Here is a 19988-nt window from a genome sequence, read left to right as displayed (position 1 = left end):
GTGTCCTCTGCATTGGCAGGCAGATTCTTAACCACTGCGCCGCCAGGGAAGTGCCCCCCCCCGCACCAGGCCATTCTTGACTGAGGGTTGACAAGGGACAGGAGATATGTAATTAATTCTTTAAAAGTCTTTAGAAACCCGGAAACTCCCTGATGCCGTTACTCCCTTCGAGCCACGGAGTGGTCTGGTTCTGGAAAGAGGGGCGAGGGGCTTGGGGTGGGACATGCCCAGCCTGACTTCTCGCTCCCTCTCCCCAAGGTTACCCATTCAACGACGTGTGCCAGTGGTTCATCGACAGAGCGGACCTCATCTTTGTTGTCTTTGACCCAACCAAGCTGGACGTGGGTCTGGAGCTGGAGATGCTCTTCCGCCAGTTGAAGGGGCGTGAGTCCCAAATAAGGATCATCCTGAACAAAGCCGACAACCTGGCCATGCAGATGCTCATGAGGGTCTATGGGGCCCTCTTCTGGAGCCTGGCCCCACTCATCAACGTCACAGAGCCCCCAAGGGTGTACGTCAGCTCCTTCTGGCCATATGACTACAAGCCCGACACCCACAGGGACCTGTTTCTCAGGGAAGAGATCTCCCTCCTGGAAGACCTGAATCAGGTGATTGAGAACAGGCTGGAGAACAAGATTGCCTTCATCCGCCAGTATGCCATCCGGGTCCGCATTCACGCCCTCCTGGTCGACCGCTACCTGCAGACATACAAGGACAAAATGACCTTCTTCAGTGATGGGGAACTGGTCTTTAAGGACATTGTGGAAGACCCTGATAAATTCTACATCTTCAAGACCATCCTGGCAAAGACCAACGTCAGCAAATTTGACCTTCCCAACCGCGAGGCCTATAAGGACTTCTTTGGCATCAACCCTATCTCCAGTTTCAAGCTCCTGTCCCAGCAGTGTTCCTACATGGGAGGTTGCTTTCTGGATAAGATTGAGCGGGCCATCACCCAGGAGCTCCCCAGCCTCCTGGGAAGCCTTGGGCTGGGGAAGAATCCAGGTGCTCTCAACTGTGACAAAACAGGGTGTGGCGAAACCCCAAAGAATCGCTATAGGAAACCCTAGGTTGCTGTGTCGCCATTCTCGGGCTCCTGTTGGTGAATGAGCTTGTGTCCTAACTGTCTGAGAAGTCCTGGTTTATTAACCCTTTGAGCCACACTGGCAGGAACCGTTATGCATTGGAGATTTGGGAGTTAATTGAGGCCAGTTGGTGGGGTAAGGGGTGGGTCGAGGGGGGAGAGTGGAAACTGTGAATTGTGGCATGCTTGTCTTGTTGCTTCAATTAGGAACCTGACTGAGGCACGTCAGGCCACACCTGCTTTTCCTGGACCCCTCTTGGAGGGACAGAGAGCAGCTAAATTCTAGTGTAAACTGGATTAACGAGCATCACATGAGCTAAAAGCAGCTGAAATTCCTTTTCCCCCCGATAAGCTGGGAAACTAGAGGAGATTTGAGCTCCGTGGGGCTGTCTTCTCCGTCCACGTGGCTGCCTTCCACACACAGTCTTCTGTTTGTCCCCAGCCCTCGGCTGCCTCCTGAGCTTGGGTTGGCTTCAACAGGAGACAGTCTCTCAGGGTCTGAATCAACCTGGGTGTTGAGCCTACCCCCAGGCCTCTCCCCTGTTTCCCCAAGGGGTGGGGAACGATTCAGGATACCAGAATGCTGAGAGAGAACAAGAGTTCCCGGCTAGAAGGATCTGCCTCCCCTAGGCCATTTCTCTGGCATTGTTTTCTAGGCCAGCCAGGAAGCTCAGTCCCTTCCTTGGCCCCAAGAGGAGGGTGACTGTTCCACGCATTCAGGTAATTTACTTGTTAGAAGTGACTTCAGTGAAAGTCCCGGCAGGGCTCAGAGGGTTAATTGGTTTGCAGTGTGTCTTTGTCTATTGCATGTCTTGGAAAACTCAGACCCCAAAGGCTTTGGGTTTCAAAGGGGACAGTGGAGAGCTTCTTGCTGTTGCCACAGCTTCTCCGTGGAGACACTTGGCAGAAGATTCGTTCCTTCCTGGTTTTCATCACATGGCTTTTCCTTTCCCTTCTTCTCCGTTCCCTGATGCGCTGACACTCGAAACTCGGAGCAATTTCCCAGGAGTCAGAACCAGCACCAGCCACTTGGTGCTGGTGGCAACCTAGGCCTGACCTTCAGTTTCCCACCTGAACTTGATGCTGATACCCACCAAGCGCACATGGTAGGGGAGCCTGGCCTTCAAATACCAATGAGTGTGAATGTGTGTGTATTAAGTTGTCCAAGAGAGATTAGGGAGATAACAGGTGCCTGAGGGCACAGAGGAGGAGCTAGCTATGAGAGTCATGCCTGCCTGGCGGAGGGCAATGGGGTTGGGGGACAGAAGGAAGAGCCTGGAGGGGACAAGCCTCTTGATGGGAAGTGAGTGGGTGAAGAGTCTAAGTCCAGGAAACCCGGCTGGCCCGGCTGCCCCGAGGGCCTCCTCCTGCCGAGTGACAACTGACCCGGCCCCTCCTGGGAGTGACCTGTCTCGGGGGACTTCACCAGGAGGACCCACCAGCACCAGGGGATCACCCGGACCAGAAGGACAGTGAAGACGAAGCAGAGGGAGCGGCGCCCTGAGGATTAGGCAGTGGACGCAAATTGGCAAATTGGTGATCAGATTAGGCCCACATGGAGAACTGCAATCCCGGAATTCCTGTTTCTCAGAATGATTAGCACTCCAGCGAGTGCTGCATCAGAGGCTGCCTCTTTTGGCTTTTTGGAGGACCCGGGACCTCCCACAAGAAGACCAGAGGACCCACCGCCACCAGGACGTTGTTTCTAAGGACAGAGCCAACCGGAGAAGCAAAGCCTGCCAGGGGCATCCAAGGAGCCTGGTGACCAGCACCTGGGGAGCTGCTTCCTTCTCATTAAAAAGCAGCCCTGGCTTCATCTCCCATCCTTTGCACTCTCAAGGGGCTGCCCTCCCACTTTGCTCCTTAATGCCCCTTCCTGCCCTCAGCTACTCTTGGCATATCTGTTTTTCCCAGTGAAGAAGGGGAAGAAAAAGTGGAGAACTGGGCATTGTCATAGCTGCGGAGGTCGCCACTGCTTTGGGGGAAGCAGCTGGAATGAGATGAACACATTCATACAATATTTATATTTTCTGGGGGGGGCAACATCATCAGCGATCTTTCCCCCCTTTTCTTTTCTCCATCCAGCTAACTTTTCTTACTCCTTCTGTTCCTCTGTTCACCCCTTGACTTCCCTTCTTTCTAACTTCCCGCAGGCTTGTCAACCAGCTGGGGCTTTAAGTGCTGTTTTGTACCCCGCTCTGTGGAGGTGGATTTCGAGCAGAATTCTGACTCTTTGGGTGGGGGTGGGGGGTAGTGGGGAACTGGGGGGGATTTGGAATCCGGAGATTCCTCCAGGAGGAGTATCTATGAACGTTTGTGCCTGAACAGTTGCTGTTTCTCTCCGAAGCAGAACCTTTCCAGTGCTCTTTCCATTCTGAGTTCATCAGGGAGAAAGTCTCAATAAAGTTCCAATCTCTCTTTAACGCCTCGTGCTTTCTCGTTGCCTCCAACCAGTGTAATCTCTTTTTCTTCCTTTTATCTAGTGGAGTGTACTGATTTTTATTGACTTTTAAGTTTTTTAAAGAGCAGTTTTAGATTCACGGCAAAATTGAGAGGAAGGCAGAGATTTCCTACATAACCCCTCCCCACACAGCCTCCCCCAGTATCAGCGCCCCACCAGATGGTACATTTGTTACAACTGACGAACCTACATTGACACGTCATAGTGACCCCGAGTCCAGAGTTGACATTAGGGTCCCTCTTGGTGTTGTACCTTCTATGGGTTTGGACAAATGTACAATATGTGTACATCTCTGTAGCATCATACGGAGTAGTTTCACTGCCCTAGAAATCCTCTGTGCTCCACCTATTTGTTCCTCCCGTCGCCTCTCACCCCGTGTACTAATTTCTTTTTTTTTTAATTTAATTTAATTTTTGGCTACGTTGGGTCTTCGTTGCTGTGCGTGCGCTTTCTCTAGTTGTGGCAAGCGGGGGCTGCTCTTCGTTGCGGTGCGCGGGCTTATTGCGGTGGCTTCTCTTGTTGCGGAGCACAGGCTCTAGCACACAGGCTTCAGTAGTTGCGGCACATGGGCCCTAGAGCATGCCAGTTTCAGTAGTTGTGGTGCGCGGGCTTAGTTGCTCTGCAGCATGTGGTATCTTCCCAGACCAGGGCACGAACCCGTGTCCCCTGCGTTGGCAGGCAGATTCTTAACCACTGTGCCACCAGGGAAGTCCCCTGTGTACTAATTTCTAAGTTTCTTGGGGATAGACTGAAAATGTATAAGTTGCCCACCCTTGATTGGGACGCCTTCCCAGCATCTTCTGGAACTCCCTCCTGCTTCTAGCCTCCTGGTGTCAAAGGTGACTTGTTCCTTCAGCCAGCTCTGAAACTAAGGCTATTGTACAATTGGAAACTTGAAGTAATACTCTCTCCTCATCACCTTGAATTTGTCATTTTCCCTGGCCTCTGTGGCAGTAGCCCATTAATAGGAGTTATTGAAGCTTCTGTCCCACAGAGCTGGCCCAGGCGGTCACAGCATTTGGTCCATGCCCTCAACCACGCGGCTGCCCACCTGGCACCTGAAGCTCAGGTGGAGATGCTACAGGTCAGGCCTGAACGTAAGGATGGTGCCTCCCCTTGGCTTCTGCAGAGAGTGGTGCCCCCACGGCGTGTCACACTCCTGCTGGTACCCACCTTCAAGGAAACCCAAGCCAGTCCTTGCCTCCTCAAGCCTGTGCACTTCCCGCCACACCTTACTGTCCTGGCGTGAGCATGTTCCCAAAAGGAAAAGAACCGGGCCCTGGGGTGTTGGTGGGAGGTTGGGGATAAGCAAAAGGGGAGTGTGAGAGCTAACCCACGCCAGCACTGATGGGCTCACACCGGAGAGGATGCTGGACCCAGCGAATTCAGCGCGAGGCCATCTGCTCTGGCTTCTCCTGAGGTGGGGGCTGATCTTAAGGCAATGCCCTCTTCCCCTTGGCCTCCTCCCGATTAGGGGGCCCACATTCCACAGACTGATCAGCTGAGCAAGCTGCTCTGACTAAGGCTGCTGCTGCCACCCACCCCACAAAGTCACTGGCCCTGCCCGTAACTGCAACCAGCGTTTTCCCACGAATGGAAGAACATGGAGCTTTTCCCAGGAAAAGGCAAGGTAGGTGAGGTCTGTTCTGAAGATAAATAAAACACATCAAACCCTGCTGGCATGTTCAAAATTGTGCTGTTTCACAAGCCTCATCCTACTACATTTACGTTAAGTCTGCCGTTAGGATGATAGGGAAACAGAAGGGCAAAATGCAGAAAGCAAAATCAAAGACCATTCTAAACATAGCCTGATGATATGAGGGATGTTGTGGATGGAGAGTCTACAGCTATGTGTATGTGTCCCCTGAAGATCTGGGGGTTACAGGGGGATCTATAAGGAGCATGCAAACGCATGCGTGTAAATTCTGTGTGTGGGTGTGTGTCGGGCAGCAGATGCAGATGTCTAGAGGGTGTGCATTGTGTGTTGTGTGGAGAAGGTCCATGGGCAATGGGGACGTCTGAGGTGGGGAGGTGGGCGTGGCTGTGAAGTAACTGTATGAACAGTGTGTGGATTTCAGATCATGGGAGCATGTGTGCAGGCAGATGTGTGTAGGGGGTGCCCAACCCAGGGTGGAGACCCAGGAAGATTCCACCCGAGGAGGACATCCCAATGGTCCCTGGGCTTTTCATGTGTCCCCCAAAGTCTGAGCCTTCAGACAACATTACAAGCCAATTCCACTTTCTGTGACATTCGGCTCAAGCTTTTCCCAATCGAGGGAAACTTGAATTTTTCCTTAGAAGACCATAAAGGCAATAAAAAAGAAGCATAAGAAAGAAAAAAAAAATGAGAGTAGAGCAATGCAGCAAAGGTGGATTCAACAGGTTCTGAGGTATCCCCTGCGCCAACCTCTTATCCAAAGCATACAAAAATGACATGCATAAATGAGCATATTCTGTGTGTGCTTGCACTTTGGAACTTGTTCTCTGTTTTCCCATAAAGTCAGTGGGGAAGGGAAACAACTTCTAGAGCACTCCTTTGCGCCAGGAACTGGTCTATAGACCTATAGACATTACCACTCTTACACCTTAAGCTTATGCAGTAATTCTAACAGCTGTGTGCCAGGCCACACTGAGTGCTTTATGTACTTTATTTCTTTTCTTTTTTTTTTTTGGCCAGCTGCTCGGCTTGCGGGATCTTAGTTCCCCAACCCAGGCCACGCCAGTGACAGCACCGAGTCCTAACCACTGGACTGCCAGGGAACTCCCTGCCTTATTTCATTTAATCCTCAAAATAACCCCACAGGGAAGGAGCCGTCCAGCACAGACACGAGCACAGGCTCTGGAGTCAGAGTGCTTGGGATTCATCTTGGGCTCCACCACTTACTAGCTGGGCAGCCCTAGGCAAATGACTTAACTTCTCTGTGCTTCAGTTTCCTCACCCACAAAATGGAGATATTAATAGTCCCTCTCTCATGGGGTTGTTGAGGGGATTAAATGACTTAATAAAGCAACATGCTTGAAATAGTACAGAGCCCACAGAAAGCATTCAGTAAATATTATTACTATTATTGATCATACTTTACTAATGAGGAAACTGATGGTCAGAGCGGTTGGGATGATGGCCTGTGTATTTGGGAGGGCCAGAATTCTATCTGAAGTCTGACTTACCCTACAGGTCATGTTAGGTTACTTGCCCAGGGTCACATTTGGTGACACTTGTTCTTTCTGATCCCTTTCCCTCCTCTTTACAAACTGGCAAAAATTAAGCATTGTCTGATTTTTTTTTTTGATGTTCAGTCAGCACCTTGAAACTTGTTAATAACAAAAAAAAAATATCATTTAAAAGTAATTTTCTTTAAAAAGATTATTGAGGATTATTTCCTAAGCAACAACAAAAAAATATTAAAAGAAAAAAACCAAACCCTTAATTCCACTTCAATTTGATCTCTACCATGATCATCTTGTAAAGTAGATGGGGCAGGTATATTTTTTATCCTTAAATCCAAATCCAGCATGGGGAAACTGCATATCCAGAGAAGTTAAGTCCAAGTTCACCCTGTTAAAACATGACAAACCAAACAAAAAGGCCAATTTTCTGTCCATCCCATTATTCTTTCTACTATATTCTATCACATTGACTTGTGCTAATCTGGAGCGTAGAGCAAGTTATGATAGTACATTTTTCTGACACGCTAAAAAGAGTGATTTTGTCTTTGTGAAGAGTGCAAAAAATATTTGTTTGTTCTACTTCTATTTTCTCCAGACTTCTGGATTTTTTTCCACCGCAACTTCAAAAGCCCAGGAATTCTTATATATTTATTCAGGCATAGTCTCTGCCCTGGGGAGCTAACAATCCAGTTAGGGATACAGTCATGGAACCCGAGTGACCAGGGAAGTCCTCTGGGATGAAGCGACCACATTTTCTAAATCATACATGGGGATACATGGTCTGACAGAGGATTTTTTTCTCATTTTCAAATGTAATTATTTGAAAAGTCTGACCAATGCATATAGACTGTGTAATTTACTTAAGCATTTAATAGATTTCCTTTGTTGAGAATTCGTCTCCTGAGAATACTGAGACAGCCAGGGGGTTATGGAGCTTGGGAAGGGAGTGGAACGCTAGTTACACTTTGAGGGATGGGAATTCTAGCTACACTTTGAGGGATGGGTGGGTTTGGAAGGTCAGAGGCCAGGGGGGTGAATTCTGGGGGAACATCAAGGGCCCAAACCCACAAAAAGGAAGACATCTGTGTGGCCAGTGAGGAATCAAGGTGAGATGAGGTGAATTAGGGAAAACTAGCACTTAAATGGAAGCCCAAGGAACCTGGGTTCGAGGCCACTCCATTTCTGAACAGAGAGGGCCAAAAGAAGCAGGGAAGTCTCTGCAGGCAGCAGCACTGGGGCTGACTGGAGAGGTGAGAGCTTAGCACCAAGGAGCCTGTTTCAGCTACCCAGATAGTGTCCCACGGGCAATGCTCCTCTGACAGTGATCCATGGCCTGATGGGTGGGGGGTACCAGGTTTCTGTCCTCTCTCGACGCTGACCCACTCCTAGGAGCTGGAGCCTGGTAAGGAGGCGGCGGGAAGGAGCCCACCCCATCATTCTGGCCCTACTTAGGAGCCCCTGTTGGACCCTGGGCCCCTACCAGCCCTGGGGCAGAAGCAAATCTGTGTTCCTTCTCTGGGCCCCTGTGACGTTTCGGTCACTCCAGCCCAGGTGACCAGGGCCAGCAGACAAGAGGACACGCAGGTCTGTGTACCCCGGGCCAGACGAGGACACGGGTGCTCCTGGCCCGCGGCCTCGGGTCTCAGATCATCCAGCAAGACGGGCTCCTGAGGGGGTCGGGGGCGGCTTCCTGCGCAGGGACGGGTCTCCCCGACCAGCGACCTCCGCGTTTGGGGGCCTCGGGCGCTGTGGTCCGGATCCTCACCGCGGCCAGGTCCAGTCCGAGGTCAACGCCGCGGCCGGAGGGCCTCAACCTTCGTCGGTGCACGGCCCCCACCCTCCCACCCCCGCCTTCCATGGGAAACCGAGGCCCGGAGCAGGGCATTTCTGGACCAGGGTCGTGAGCGTGGGGGAATCCGGTTCCCGGCGCCAGAACTTGGCCTCGCCCCTCAAGCCCGGCTCTTGACTCGCAAATTGTTATCCCTGAAAGGCTCCTCACCGCGACCCTGCGGAGGTACCGCGCCCGGCCACTGAGCCCAGCTCCGGCTGAGCCTCGCTCGCGGGAGCGCGCCCCGCGCATGCGCCTCCGCTCGTGCCCGCGGCCGGGCCCCGCCTCATCCAGGGCTGCGAGCTCCCGACAACGCTCCCGGGATCACGCATGCGCAGGCGCGTGGTGGCGCTTCCTGGGAACGCGGGCTCGGCTGAGCCGGGGCGGGCGGTGACTCAGCGCCGGGGGCGGGGCGGGCAGCGGGGTCCCCTCCCCGCGGGGCGCAGGAACTTGGCTCTGTCGGCCTTGACTGCCTTTTGAGCGGAGGCCGACCTCGGGCCGCGCTGCGTTGCAGGCTAGCCCACCCAGCCGGCTCTGTGCGCGGTCCGACCGCTGGAAGCCCGGAGGAGCGCGGAAGTTTTCATTTGGGGTCGGGAAAGGCCTTGAACTTGCTCAGAGTTTTGGGGTGAAGCCACAGATTTCTGGAGGCATTTGGGGGACGTGAAGAACGTCAAAGGCAAATTGGTGCTGGCAGTTACTATGTTGTGGTTTTCACCTGCGGTCAAACTTCAGGTAAAACAGGAACTGATAATTTTAGGAGGTTATTCCACTTCCCTCACCCCGCCAGAAATTCAGAGAAGCTGGTAAAGCTAGAATCCACACTGCCCTCTCTTCCTGTTCTTTAGGACAGAAACCCAGCCTTACCTTGCTCACTTTTTTCTATTTCTGGGTGACCGCAGGTGGGAAAGCACTTAGGAAAAATGAAACTTCAGATAAGGGGGCCATGGAGGGTGATATTATTAGAATGTCTTTCTTGTGGCTCCTGGGTTTTCCTGAGTCACTAATTTCAGGAGCTAAAAAGGACTTCAGAGATTATGTAGTATCTCATCAAGTGGTCGTTAGCCTTTACTTGACGCATGCCCAGCGACAGGGATCTCTATTCAGGGTCTTCAGACAGGATGCTGGCTTAGGTCCCTCTGCCCCAGATGCCCCCTTCTTTTGCAGCCCTGTGGGCATCAAGTGTTTACTGGCTTCTGTGCTTGAACCCCTGTGCACACTAGAAATTGGGAAGGGACCTCTGTGGCTAAACCAGGGTTGGCCAGCTGCTTACTGAAAGTAAAGGGAATTTCTTTTAATTCCCTGAGTTTTCTCGGCTGTTGCTTTGGAGCGGAGATCATCTGGGTATCTGGTACCCTGGTGGCCTGAGAAGAAAAGGAAAGTCCTTGGAAAGGGGTTAGGTGATTCTTGGGGAAGAATGCGTTGGTGTGGGGCTTAGCTGCCTCATCTGCCCTCTGCCCAAGGCAGCTCTACTTCCTTATATGCATCCCTTTCCTGGGTTTAACTTCACAGAATGCCCAGTGGTGGCGGGGAACTGTAGGACAAAAGAGCTATTCTTTTTACCAATGAGGAAGCTGAGGCCTAGGGAAGGAGAAACTGGCTTAGGGTCACAGAGCCAGTGAGGAGGAGAGATGGGACTCAAATCCAGGTCTCCTGATCCCCAAGCCTTTTCCCACACTCCTTCACCCTGTATGTCAGGGGCCAGTAGAAAACAGATGGCATATTTCAATTGCGTAATTTGAGGCAGAGTGTAGGGTAACAACTATGGAGAGTGAAATATTCTGGGGCTAGTCACAGTGGGATCTTACCACCTGTATGCCTGGAGGCAGGGAGGCTGTGTGGAAGGTCATTTTCCTAGAGCTGGGACTTTGGGTCAAGGGGCTCAGGAAGGGAGTTGGGGGAATAAAAGCCTTGTCTTCAATTTCTCCCTCCCTCTAATCTGGCTCCCCATGGACCAAACCCAATGGGAAATCAGGGACAAGGGAGTCTTGATTAGTCCATACAGAGCAATTCTAGGGCACTGCACAGGGTGGAAAAAGATGTAGAATGTACGGGGGTGGGGTGGGGGGAAACAAATGAAAGATAACCAGCATAACATGCAATCTTGCTTCTACCAGTATAACAATAGTTTATATTTCTTGAGCACTTACTCTATGCCAGGTATGTTCATTATCTCATTGCATCTTGCCATAAACCCATTTTCTCCATCTGACAGATAAAGAAACTGACTAGAGAAACAACTCGAGGGATAGAGGTGTGGACAACTAAGCTGACATCTGCCTCTCCAGGATCTTATCTTGTGTATAGTAGTTCCTCTGTGGATGTTGGTGGGATGAATAAATGAAAGAGGAGCACATAGAGGCTGGATTCGATGGAGAATCGCCCTGACGATCCTTAGCTGTGCCTCTTCTCTCTGGGGCTGGGGCGCAGCTGGAGGGACTGGAGGCTGTCTGCAGAGGTGAGTCCCGAGCCTGTTGGTGTCTCTCCTGCCGCTTTGTGATAAGCCAGGTTATTCAGGTTAAAAGAGTAGGTATATAGATCTGAAAAAAAAAACACCCCAAACCTTGGACATTTTGCCTTTCCTAGTAGAGGATATCTTTGGAGTTAAAAACATTTCTCTTTCTGCAACCAGCCTTACCCACCTCCTGATTTCTGGTCCCCCACCATCTGGGCAGGGGCCTAGGTGCTGCCTCCCTTCCCTGCTCAACTCCTGCGCTCCACCCACAAGCTCCGTTCTGCTCACTGCATTGCTGTGCTGTTCCTGGAACACAGGGTTCTTCGGGGATGAACCAAAGACCAGTGTGGCCGGGAGCATTTTACCAGCACCCCTAATGTGGCCTGCTATGGAGCAGAAACCTCAGCTCAGAGGCACTGGGCTCTTTCCTCCCTGCTTCCTCTTCCTTTAGCACCCCCTTCCTTCAGAATCCTCTATTATTGGCCTCTTCCTTCGTCAAGGGTCCCCCAGAGTCTTTCATTTGCTGTTCATCGTCCCAACACCTCAAGCATGGAGATGGAACCTGACCTATATTGAGCACCTGCTGTGTGCCTGACGCTGCCAGGTGCTTCCTAGCCATAATCTCATTTCGTTTCATCGTGATCTACTCGGTAGGAAGTATTAGGGAGGGACCTTGCACAAAAGCAAGACTTTAGTTGGGTAACATGTCCAAGAACACACAGCTCTTAAGGGTAGAGCTGGCATTTGAACTGTGGTCTAATTCCCAGGCTCATCCTGGCCCACTCCTCACCCAGGATAAACCCTGCTGCTGCAGTATTTGCGTTCCTCTTGCACTTTGGCTGTCCAGAGCCTTCTCCGGGTGCCATAGCCTGCGACCCTGGGGCTTGGGCATGTTGAATGCACTGTTTCAGCCCACCCTTTGGGTTTCCGTGTGGATCTGCCTCACATTTGATTCCATCCATAGTTCGTGGATCTTCCTCCAGTCCTTTGATGATGATGCCTCCTCCGTCTGGAGGGCCGTTCCACCTATTTCTGAATGGCACATCCAGCCTGTTCTCTAAAGCCCAGCTCATATGCCACTTCCTTCAAACTCATTCACCTCCAGATTCCCAAACTCACCTTGGTGAGCCTCCCCTAGAGGATTTATCGCATTGTCTCCTGTATGTGCCCTAATTTGGATATGCAACTTATTTTCTTTGCTGGGGGCAGGGATTATCCTTATACGCAGTAAGCCACCAGTGAATGAATGCTTCTGGGGAGCTTTTTGTGGTGAAAAGAGTTAAGTGAAGGTTTATCCCACAACTTTACATGCTAACTTTGCTTGAAACAAGATTCAGCTATAAAATAAATGTCCTGGTTGCGTCTGGGGGATAGGTGGTGGAGGATGCCTTGTGCTTTCCTCGGGGAGCCTTGAATTTGGGGAAATGAAGACACACCAGTGAGGGCAGGCAGTGGAGAACAAGCTGCTTAGGTGGAAAGCCCTACACATCTGTCTCTCCAGATGGGGCCCAAAGAGTGGTGAGCTGAGTCCCTTGACCTTTATCACGGGTTGCAGCTTTTCTGAGGCCATTCCCTGTACTCCCTGAGTCCCTTTATGTTTGCTCCGATAGGTAGAGGCCATCACTCCCGCTTTCACCACCAGGGGTGGGGGAGACCTTGGCCACAGTGACAGCCCTCCCTCCCTGGGACCAGAGTTGGCTCAGAGCACCATTTCCCGTATCACCCAAGGCAGACAGGTGCTGGGGCCCTTGAGCAGAGAATGGGTGTGGGCTGGGATGACTAACCTGCTCTGTCACCGCCTACAGCTTGGTTCAGAGCCCCTCGGCATCAAAACAGTTCCCTAGGAGGAGCACAGAAGACTCTCCGTACAGATGACAGCTTGGGCTCCTGCTTCTGCCAATATCTGTCGCTGCCCCAGTGCTTCAAAGTCCAGGTCAGTGAGGAGCATCCAATGGTATAGGCATGGAAAACAGGTAGAAGAGGCAACCTAGGAAGGAGAGGCCTGATCTGGGCATCAACAACCTAGATTTTAATTGGGCTCTGCCAGGAGCTCACTGTGTGTTTATAAAGGAAAGGGGTTCATTCTTTATAAGTCAACATTTTTTTGACCACCTGCTCCTATCATGCTAACTAAGGGCAAGGAGGGCTGTGAGAAGTCAAAACCCATCCCTACCCGGATGGTCTCTCAGTCTCTGTAAATCAGTACAAATCACGGTAATAAATGCTATACAGAGGTGTTTTTGGAGCACAGAAGAGAAACTCACTCATCCTTCCTAGGGGACGTGAGGGGAGATTTAACTGAAGAGGTGACACTTGAGCTGGACCTTGAAATTGGAATTCTCCTGGCAGATGGGAGTAAGTCTACTGCATCTTTGGAGAATGTCGTGCAGTATTTTGTCAGTGGAATGAGGTCAGTGGAAGGTGGAGAGGAGTAGGGTAAAGACAGGAGATTATATGTGAAGGTCTATCTGTGTTTAGCAGAGAAGGGCCTTCTTAGGCCATATGGACTTTGGACTTTATCCTGAAGGTAGAGGGACAACTTGAACCGACTGTGTTGCAGAAAGACCACTCTGGCAGCAACCTGGAGGATGGATTGGAAGCATCAAAGATGAAGAGAGACACTGGGCGGAAATGGGTTAGACTGTCACAGGAGGGAATGTTTGAGGACCTCAACTGTGGGATTAGAGAAGAGGGTTGGACTAGATAATCCCTAAACTCACCACCTGGGCCTTTGGTCCTTTTTGCACCTGCCCCTCCCACCCTGTTCCTACTTGGTTACCTTGATGGACCATCTCCCAGGGAGATGGAGCATGAGCTGCCCTATTCCCCCATGGGGACCTGTTTGGATTTTGACCCTATCCAGTGTGCCTGTTTGTCAGTTTTGTCCACCCAGTAGAAAGCTGTACTCTGTCTTGGGGTCCTTTCCACTCCCACCTCCATCCAGCCCTGACTGTGCTCTCTCCTCCGGCCTTGGACTGTAGGTCTCCAGACTGGCAGTGACAACTCTGCTGTCCTCCCCATTATTCTTTCCAAGAGGAAGGATGAGACACCATGTCTCATTGGAAAATGTTGACAAGCAGGAACTAGAAAAACAGATTAAAGGAACCTTGGGACTTGGTCAGAGAGCAGAAGGTGAAATACAGGAAATGCAGGGCAGTCCCACAGAATGACCCAGCAAGTCTGAACCCCTTGATTTAAATTCAGCTCAGTTCTGTAAAAGGTAACCCTAAAACCAGAGGTACATGTCTTCTCCTAATCGCTTCACTGCTATCCCCGGTGAGGGTTACACATGCTACCCTTTCTTGTTCGCCTTGTCTGTGAAACTGTCATCTCATGATTCTTGGACCTATAGACTTCAGCAACCAGTCAACAAAGAGGTTTTTGGTACTTACTGTGTGCCCAGCCTCACGCTGGCTGGGATAGGATACAGATGCCCCCTGACTGTGTTCCCAAGGAATCTGGTGTTTTAGTCTAGTTGGGAAAGCAAAACAGACATAGAGAACAGAAAAGGTGAGTGGTTAAGAGGGCGGTTAGGATTGGGTGGGACGTGCCGCAGATACCATAGAACCTGAGAAAGTAAGAAGTGGATGGTCTGGGTCCCTTGGGTTCCCTCAAGTTGGGGGCAAGATCCAACCTAGATCTAGCTGAAGGCCTAAGCTGGATCGCAACCAGCCTCAGGGTAAGATTGGGGGCCGAGCAGACTTCAAGGTGCTCTTACACGGGCTTCGTCCCTGTTTCCCAAATGTTTACAATGTTTCTGTGATCTGCACCTGTCTGCTTCTCCAGATTCTCCATTGACCCTTCAAAGCCCAGCCCAAATGCTGTTTTTTTTTTTTCTTTTTCAGGAAGACACTTTCCTTTTTTTGAAGAAAATATTTATTTATTTGGTTGCACTGGGTCTTAGTTGCGGCAGGCGGGCTCCTTAGTTGCAGCACCTGGGCTCCTTAGTGGCAACATGCGAACTCTTAGTTGTGGCATGCATGTAGGATCTAGTTCTCTGCCCAGGGATCGAACCTGGGCCCCCTGCATTGGGAGCGTGGAGTCTTATCCACTGTGCTACCAGGGAAGTCCCAAGACACTTTCCTTCTTAACAGTTGGAATTGTCGCTGATCCTCCACAGCCCTTTGCTGATAATTCTGTTGTGACATTTACTCCATCTTGTTATATGTTCGTGAATGTCACGTATCTGGTCACATATTTGTGTTTTCTTCACTTCCACTAGATTGTGAGCTTCTCATTAGCAGGGAACATGTCTGGTTCATTTCTCTAACTCCCAGGGACTACTAGCCCAGAGTGGTGCCCTGCTCAAAAACATCTGTTCAATGAATGGACAGCAGTTTGACAGGTAACGTTCTCCCTGGTGTATCAGTTATATAAAATCAGTTGTGTAAAAGTAATCCTAAAACCAGAATGGGGAGGTGCCTGCTTTCCGGGGACAACTTCTGGCAGCGGAACAGTGAGATGAAAGGTCATTATAGGGAATTCCCAGTGGTTAGGACTCCATGCTTCCACTGCAGGGGCCCTGGGTTTGATCCCTGGTCAGGGAACTAAGATCCTGCAAAATGCGCGGGCATGGCCAAAAAAAAAAAAAAAGAGAACGAAAGAAAGAAAGGTCATTATAAGTTGGACTTGTGTGGATACACAAGAGAAGGGTGTCCAATTGTCTCTCGGTCTTGACCCTCAGGACCAAAGGGACAAAAGCAGGGTATGAGTGTCAAGAATCCCCTCCCTTAGGTTATGGAAAGAGTCTTGGAATCAGAAGTGTTAGGGATTAGTTCTGAGCCAATCTCTGGTGACAATATACTTGCTTTATTAACCTTTATGGGATTGTTCTTTGACCCAAATGAGGTAAGAAATATGTGAGTTCTTTGAAAAATATAAAGTGTTACTGGAGTATCAGGCATCCTTGTATTCTCCTCTTACTCCTGATCCTTACTTCTCTTTCATTCTTTCGGTAACAAAATTCTCAAATCAGCAGCCACTAAGGCCAGCTGGGAAGAGCTTAGGCAGTCTCCCTTTGAGTTCCCATTTAGGCCCAAAGACTAGATCCAAGGTGGTAGAGAAGGAAGAACGTGGTTTTTTTGTCTTCTAAACCAGGTGACCTTGGGTAAATCACTTCAACTCTCTGAGCCTCAGTTTCCTCATTTGTAAAGTGGAGATAATAATCTTTACCCCACCCACTTTCTAGGGCTCCTGGGAGGGTCAAATGAGACAATGAACATGACAGTGCCTTGTAAGCTGTAAAGGTCTGTTCAAATGCTATGGATTTACTTTTTAATCTGTGCTTGAGGGCCCTAGATAAAATTTGCCAAGACGGTTGTTAAGTTTAGACAGTGACATCATACTGGCCTGTGATTGGAGTCCAGGGTGGGGCAGAGAAGGTGGGCCCAGAGTCACAGGGGTGGGTAGAATGCGGCAGGGACCCCACCCACTGCCTGCCTGGAGAAGACCTGAGTCTGCTGTCACTCGTTTTAATGACCTGAAGAAATTCAGTCTCCTGGTTTCCAAACTGTCAAAGACTCTGCCGTGACCACTGTGTTCAGGGGAGACTTGGATTCAAGTTCAAGGGTTGGGGCCACTCTGATTTGGTTCTCTGTCTCCAGGGTCTTTCTTAGCTTGGTGCCTGTGATAGGGATAGAATAGGATAGTTTACAGGTAGTTGTAGAAGTCCCAGTAGGGGACTATAGATAGAGAGGGAAACCTAGGAAACTTTGGAAGACCACTGTAAGTTAATGATCACTCAAGAAAGCTATTGGAACATCGTGGAACGAGGCAGTCTTGCTTAACTATAAAGCCATAAATAAAAGCACGAGATATGCCCTAGGCCATTAAGTGGAAGAAAAATGTCACCACCCTTCTACTGATTTGAATAAGTGCTATGATAATCCTAGTTTGACCTCATAGGGTCAGACACCCTCCTGCCTGATACAGAGGAGGAACTAGTGATGTAAGCCTCATGTCTACCCGAAGAAGGCGGTCTTTTCCCCACCCTCTTTCCCTTGACTATAAAATTGTAGCCCACTTAATCCTCAGGGCAGAGCTCCCTCACCTCCCCACTTGCATCTCTTACAAGCATCCTATATTAATAGATCTACTTGCCTATCACTTTGCCTCTCGCTGAATTCCTTCTGCGCTGAGGCACAAAGAACCTGAGCCTCAGTAAGTCCAGATACCATGTGAGTGATTCTAATTAAAAGACCGTGGGTTCAAGTCCCAATCAGGGTTTTGGCTGGATTCGAGTCCTGGCACGTGGGTTCAAGTCCCAGTCTGAGGTGCACTGTTTTACCCAGACATGGTGGGCATCCAAAATAAACCTGTTGTTGAACAAAATACAGGTAGTGCATTTTGTGAGATCTGTCATCCTCTTTATTCTCACTTCCTTTGTGTTTGCAAATTCCAGGTGTAGGTAAACATTAAAACACACACACACACAACAGACTATGATTCAGGGAAGTGCTAGCCTGACTCATGCCTGAAAATGTGACCGGCCAGTGTTTCTGAAAGGTCAAGGTGCAGAAACGGGTATCCCCATCTTGGCGCTTTGTTAATCCCAGGAGGCTGTGAGACCAGAGTCTCCTGGGAGGGGCTCTCTGGGTACCTGTGGCTGGCTAGGTTTTGGATCCCTTCATTGGCCCTGCTGGTCACTGGAGCTGAAAGAAATTGGCTTTATCCAAAAATATTTGTGAGTGTTTATTGTATGCTTGGCCCTCTACTGGGTGCTTCGGGGAATATGAAAAAGGTCCGGTTGTGGCTTCTGTGTTGGAAGCACTCAGCCTACAGTTGAGAAGATGAGATAGCCTGAGAGGAGCAGAGGCTCCCCAGTGGCAGGCAGTGTGTGCCCGGGGCTGGGATGTGGTGGACAGTCTCTGACATGGGAGGGCAGAGTTGGGGGTCCTCAAAGACTCGAGAGGAGGTGGAAATATGTGAAGAAGACAAAGTCAATCCCTTTCTCCCCTCAAAATGTCTTCTCTCCTTTTCTGGCCCCAATTAGGAGATTGTATAAGTTTTCTGTTTCTGCCTAACAAAAAACCCACAAACGTCGCAACTTAAAACAGTGCCTACAAGTCCAGGCGGGACTTGCTGGCTGTCAGCTGGGGGTCACTTTCAGCTCCTAGAGGCCACCCTCTTACCTTTTCCATGTGCCCCCTCCCCCTCCCATCTTCAGTCTAGCAGCGGTGCCTCAAATCCCCCTGGTGTTTGGAATCTGTGACTTCCTCTTCTGCTACCAGCTGGAGAAAACCCTGTGCTTTTAAAGGACTCATGTGATTAGGTCAGGCCCACTTGGATAGTTTCCTTTGGATTAGTTCAAAGTCAACTGATTAGTAACTGTAATTACATCTACAGAATGCCCCTTGTCATGTGCTAACATAATCACCGTCCTGAGGATTAATGTGGGAAATAATGTGGGAGCAGAGGATTTTAAGATTCTGCCAACCGCAGATATGTTAGTAGAAAGGAAGAACTGAGGGGCTGACCTCAGGCCTTCGTGGTAGGGATGGAAGAGATGAAGGAAGCTAAGGAGTGGGAAGAACTTGTTCTATGGCAAATGGTGTACCAGGCATTGTCACAAGTGTCATCCCCCTCCTCATATCACAGCTATACAGTAGGTATTGTTACCATTATCCTCATTTTATTAGTGGGAACACTGAAGCTTAAAAAAAAAAAAGGCACAGCTACTCAATGGCAGCTCTGTCTAATTCCAAAGCCTCCTCTTTCCACTATGCCATCTTGGGAAAGAGGAGGAGGGTAATGCAACAGATTTTGGGGAGATAAAGTGCAGAGCTCTTGGCATCTGATTTGCTGTGGGGCAAAAGAAAGAGAAGACTCTGAGTCTAGGGGAGGGGGGAGGATGGTGGCGTCATTAATTGAAGTACACCTAAGGGCTAATTCAGTGGTGTGGAGGAACGACACTGATTGTTGTGTGGATTTCAAATATTCAGGATCCCCAGGCTCTGTGAATCCATACCTCTTGCCTTTAGAGAAGCTGGTTCTTTCAATAAGGAGGGTGCAGGGCCACCAGTCTTGATACCTGATAACTGTTTTATTTATTTATTTTTTAAAAATTAATTAATTAATTAATTAATTAATTTTTGGCTGTGTTGGGTCTTCGTTTCTGTGCGAGGGCTTCCTCTAGTTGCGGCGAGCAGGGGCCACTCTTCATTGCGGTGCGCGGGCCTCTCACTATCGCGGCCTCTCTTGTTGCGGAGCACAGGCTCCAGACGCGCAGGCTCAGTAGTTGTGGCTCACGGGCCCAGCTGCTCCGCGGCATGTGGGATCCTCCCAGACCAGGACTTGAACCCGTGTCCCCTGCATTGGCAGGCAGATTCTCAACCACTGCACCACCAGGGAAGCCCTGGTAACTGTTTTAAGGCCCCCAAATAGCTGAGAACCCTGCAGGTGTGAGGTTCAAGCAGGGGAGGGAGAGGGGGTAGGAATCACCACCAGCCAATGTTAACATCAGTGCTGATTACAGGAACCCTTCTTTGCCAAGCGTCTGGGCAGCCTCGGTGTTCAGGCTGGCCTGACTCTTTTGGACTCTGGCGCAGAGATCACACAGATGGGTCCTGCTGTGAAATTGGTACACTGACTGGGGGAAATCACAGTGCCTGCCCCTGGTACTCCTCTGGACCATTTCTGATAAATTAGATCATGGTAACTCATATTTTTGCTTCCCTGTCTTTCTTTCCCCATTCTGTTTCCAATGGATGATGATTACAAAGGCGCTTTGATGGAAAATACGGGATCTCTGTAAGACCCCTCTCTGTGAACGTGGCCTGGAGTATTAGGTCGTGCATATGTCAGTGCTGCTGAGTTGCCTCTTCACCCGCCTTTCTCCACACTGCTGGGACACTACCACTCACAGCAGGATGAGACTTCTCTGTGGTTTTGTCCTTGCCCTGTTTTGGAGACTTACAATCTCAACAGTACTAACACACTCAAAGAAATGCTTGTAATTAAGAACTTTAATGGAAGGTGTGACTAAGTCGGATGTTTT

At 50.0% G+C, this 19988-nt stretch overlaps 2 protein-coding genes across 2 annotated transcripts in view; both read left to right on the top strand.

The window, feature by feature from the left end:
• SRL (sarcalumenin) overlaps nucleotides 1-3507 on the top strand; it is a 32404-nt gene extending 28897 nt beyond the window's left edge. Inside the window, exon 7 of the mRNA XM_059898980.1 lies at nucleotides 259-3507. Coding sequence (XP_059754963.1) covers nucleotides 259-1070 — 812 coding nt within the window. The 3' untranslated portion in view covers nucleotides 1071-3507. The remainder of the gene's footprint in view (nucleotides 1-258) is intronic.
• Nucleotides 3508-8991: 5484 nt separating this feature from the next.
• The window catches only part of ADCY9 (adenylate cyclase 9), a 173986-nt gene continuing 162989 nt past the window's right edge, over nucleotides 8992-19988 (top strand). Inside the window, exons 1-3 of the mRNA XM_059899021.1 lie at nucleotides 8992-9273; nucleotides 10754-10996; nucleotides 12799-12926. The gene's annotated coding sequence lies outside the window, so the exon portion shown is untranslated. The remainder of the gene's footprint in view (nucleotides 9274-10753; nucleotides 10997-12798; nucleotides 12927-19988) is intronic.

Source organism: Balaenoptera ricei, chromosome 15 (assembly GCF_028023285.1).
Source record: "Balaenoptera ricei isolate mBalRic1 chromosome 15, mBalRic1.hap2, whole genome shotgun sequence".
Classification (NCBI taxonomy): Eukaryota; Metazoa; Chordata; class Mammalia; order Artiodactyla; family Balaenopteridae; genus Balaenoptera; species Balaenoptera ricei.
The sequence above is the reverse complement of the archived record's forward strand: the minus strand, read 5'-3'. Positions and strand labels throughout refer to the sequence as shown.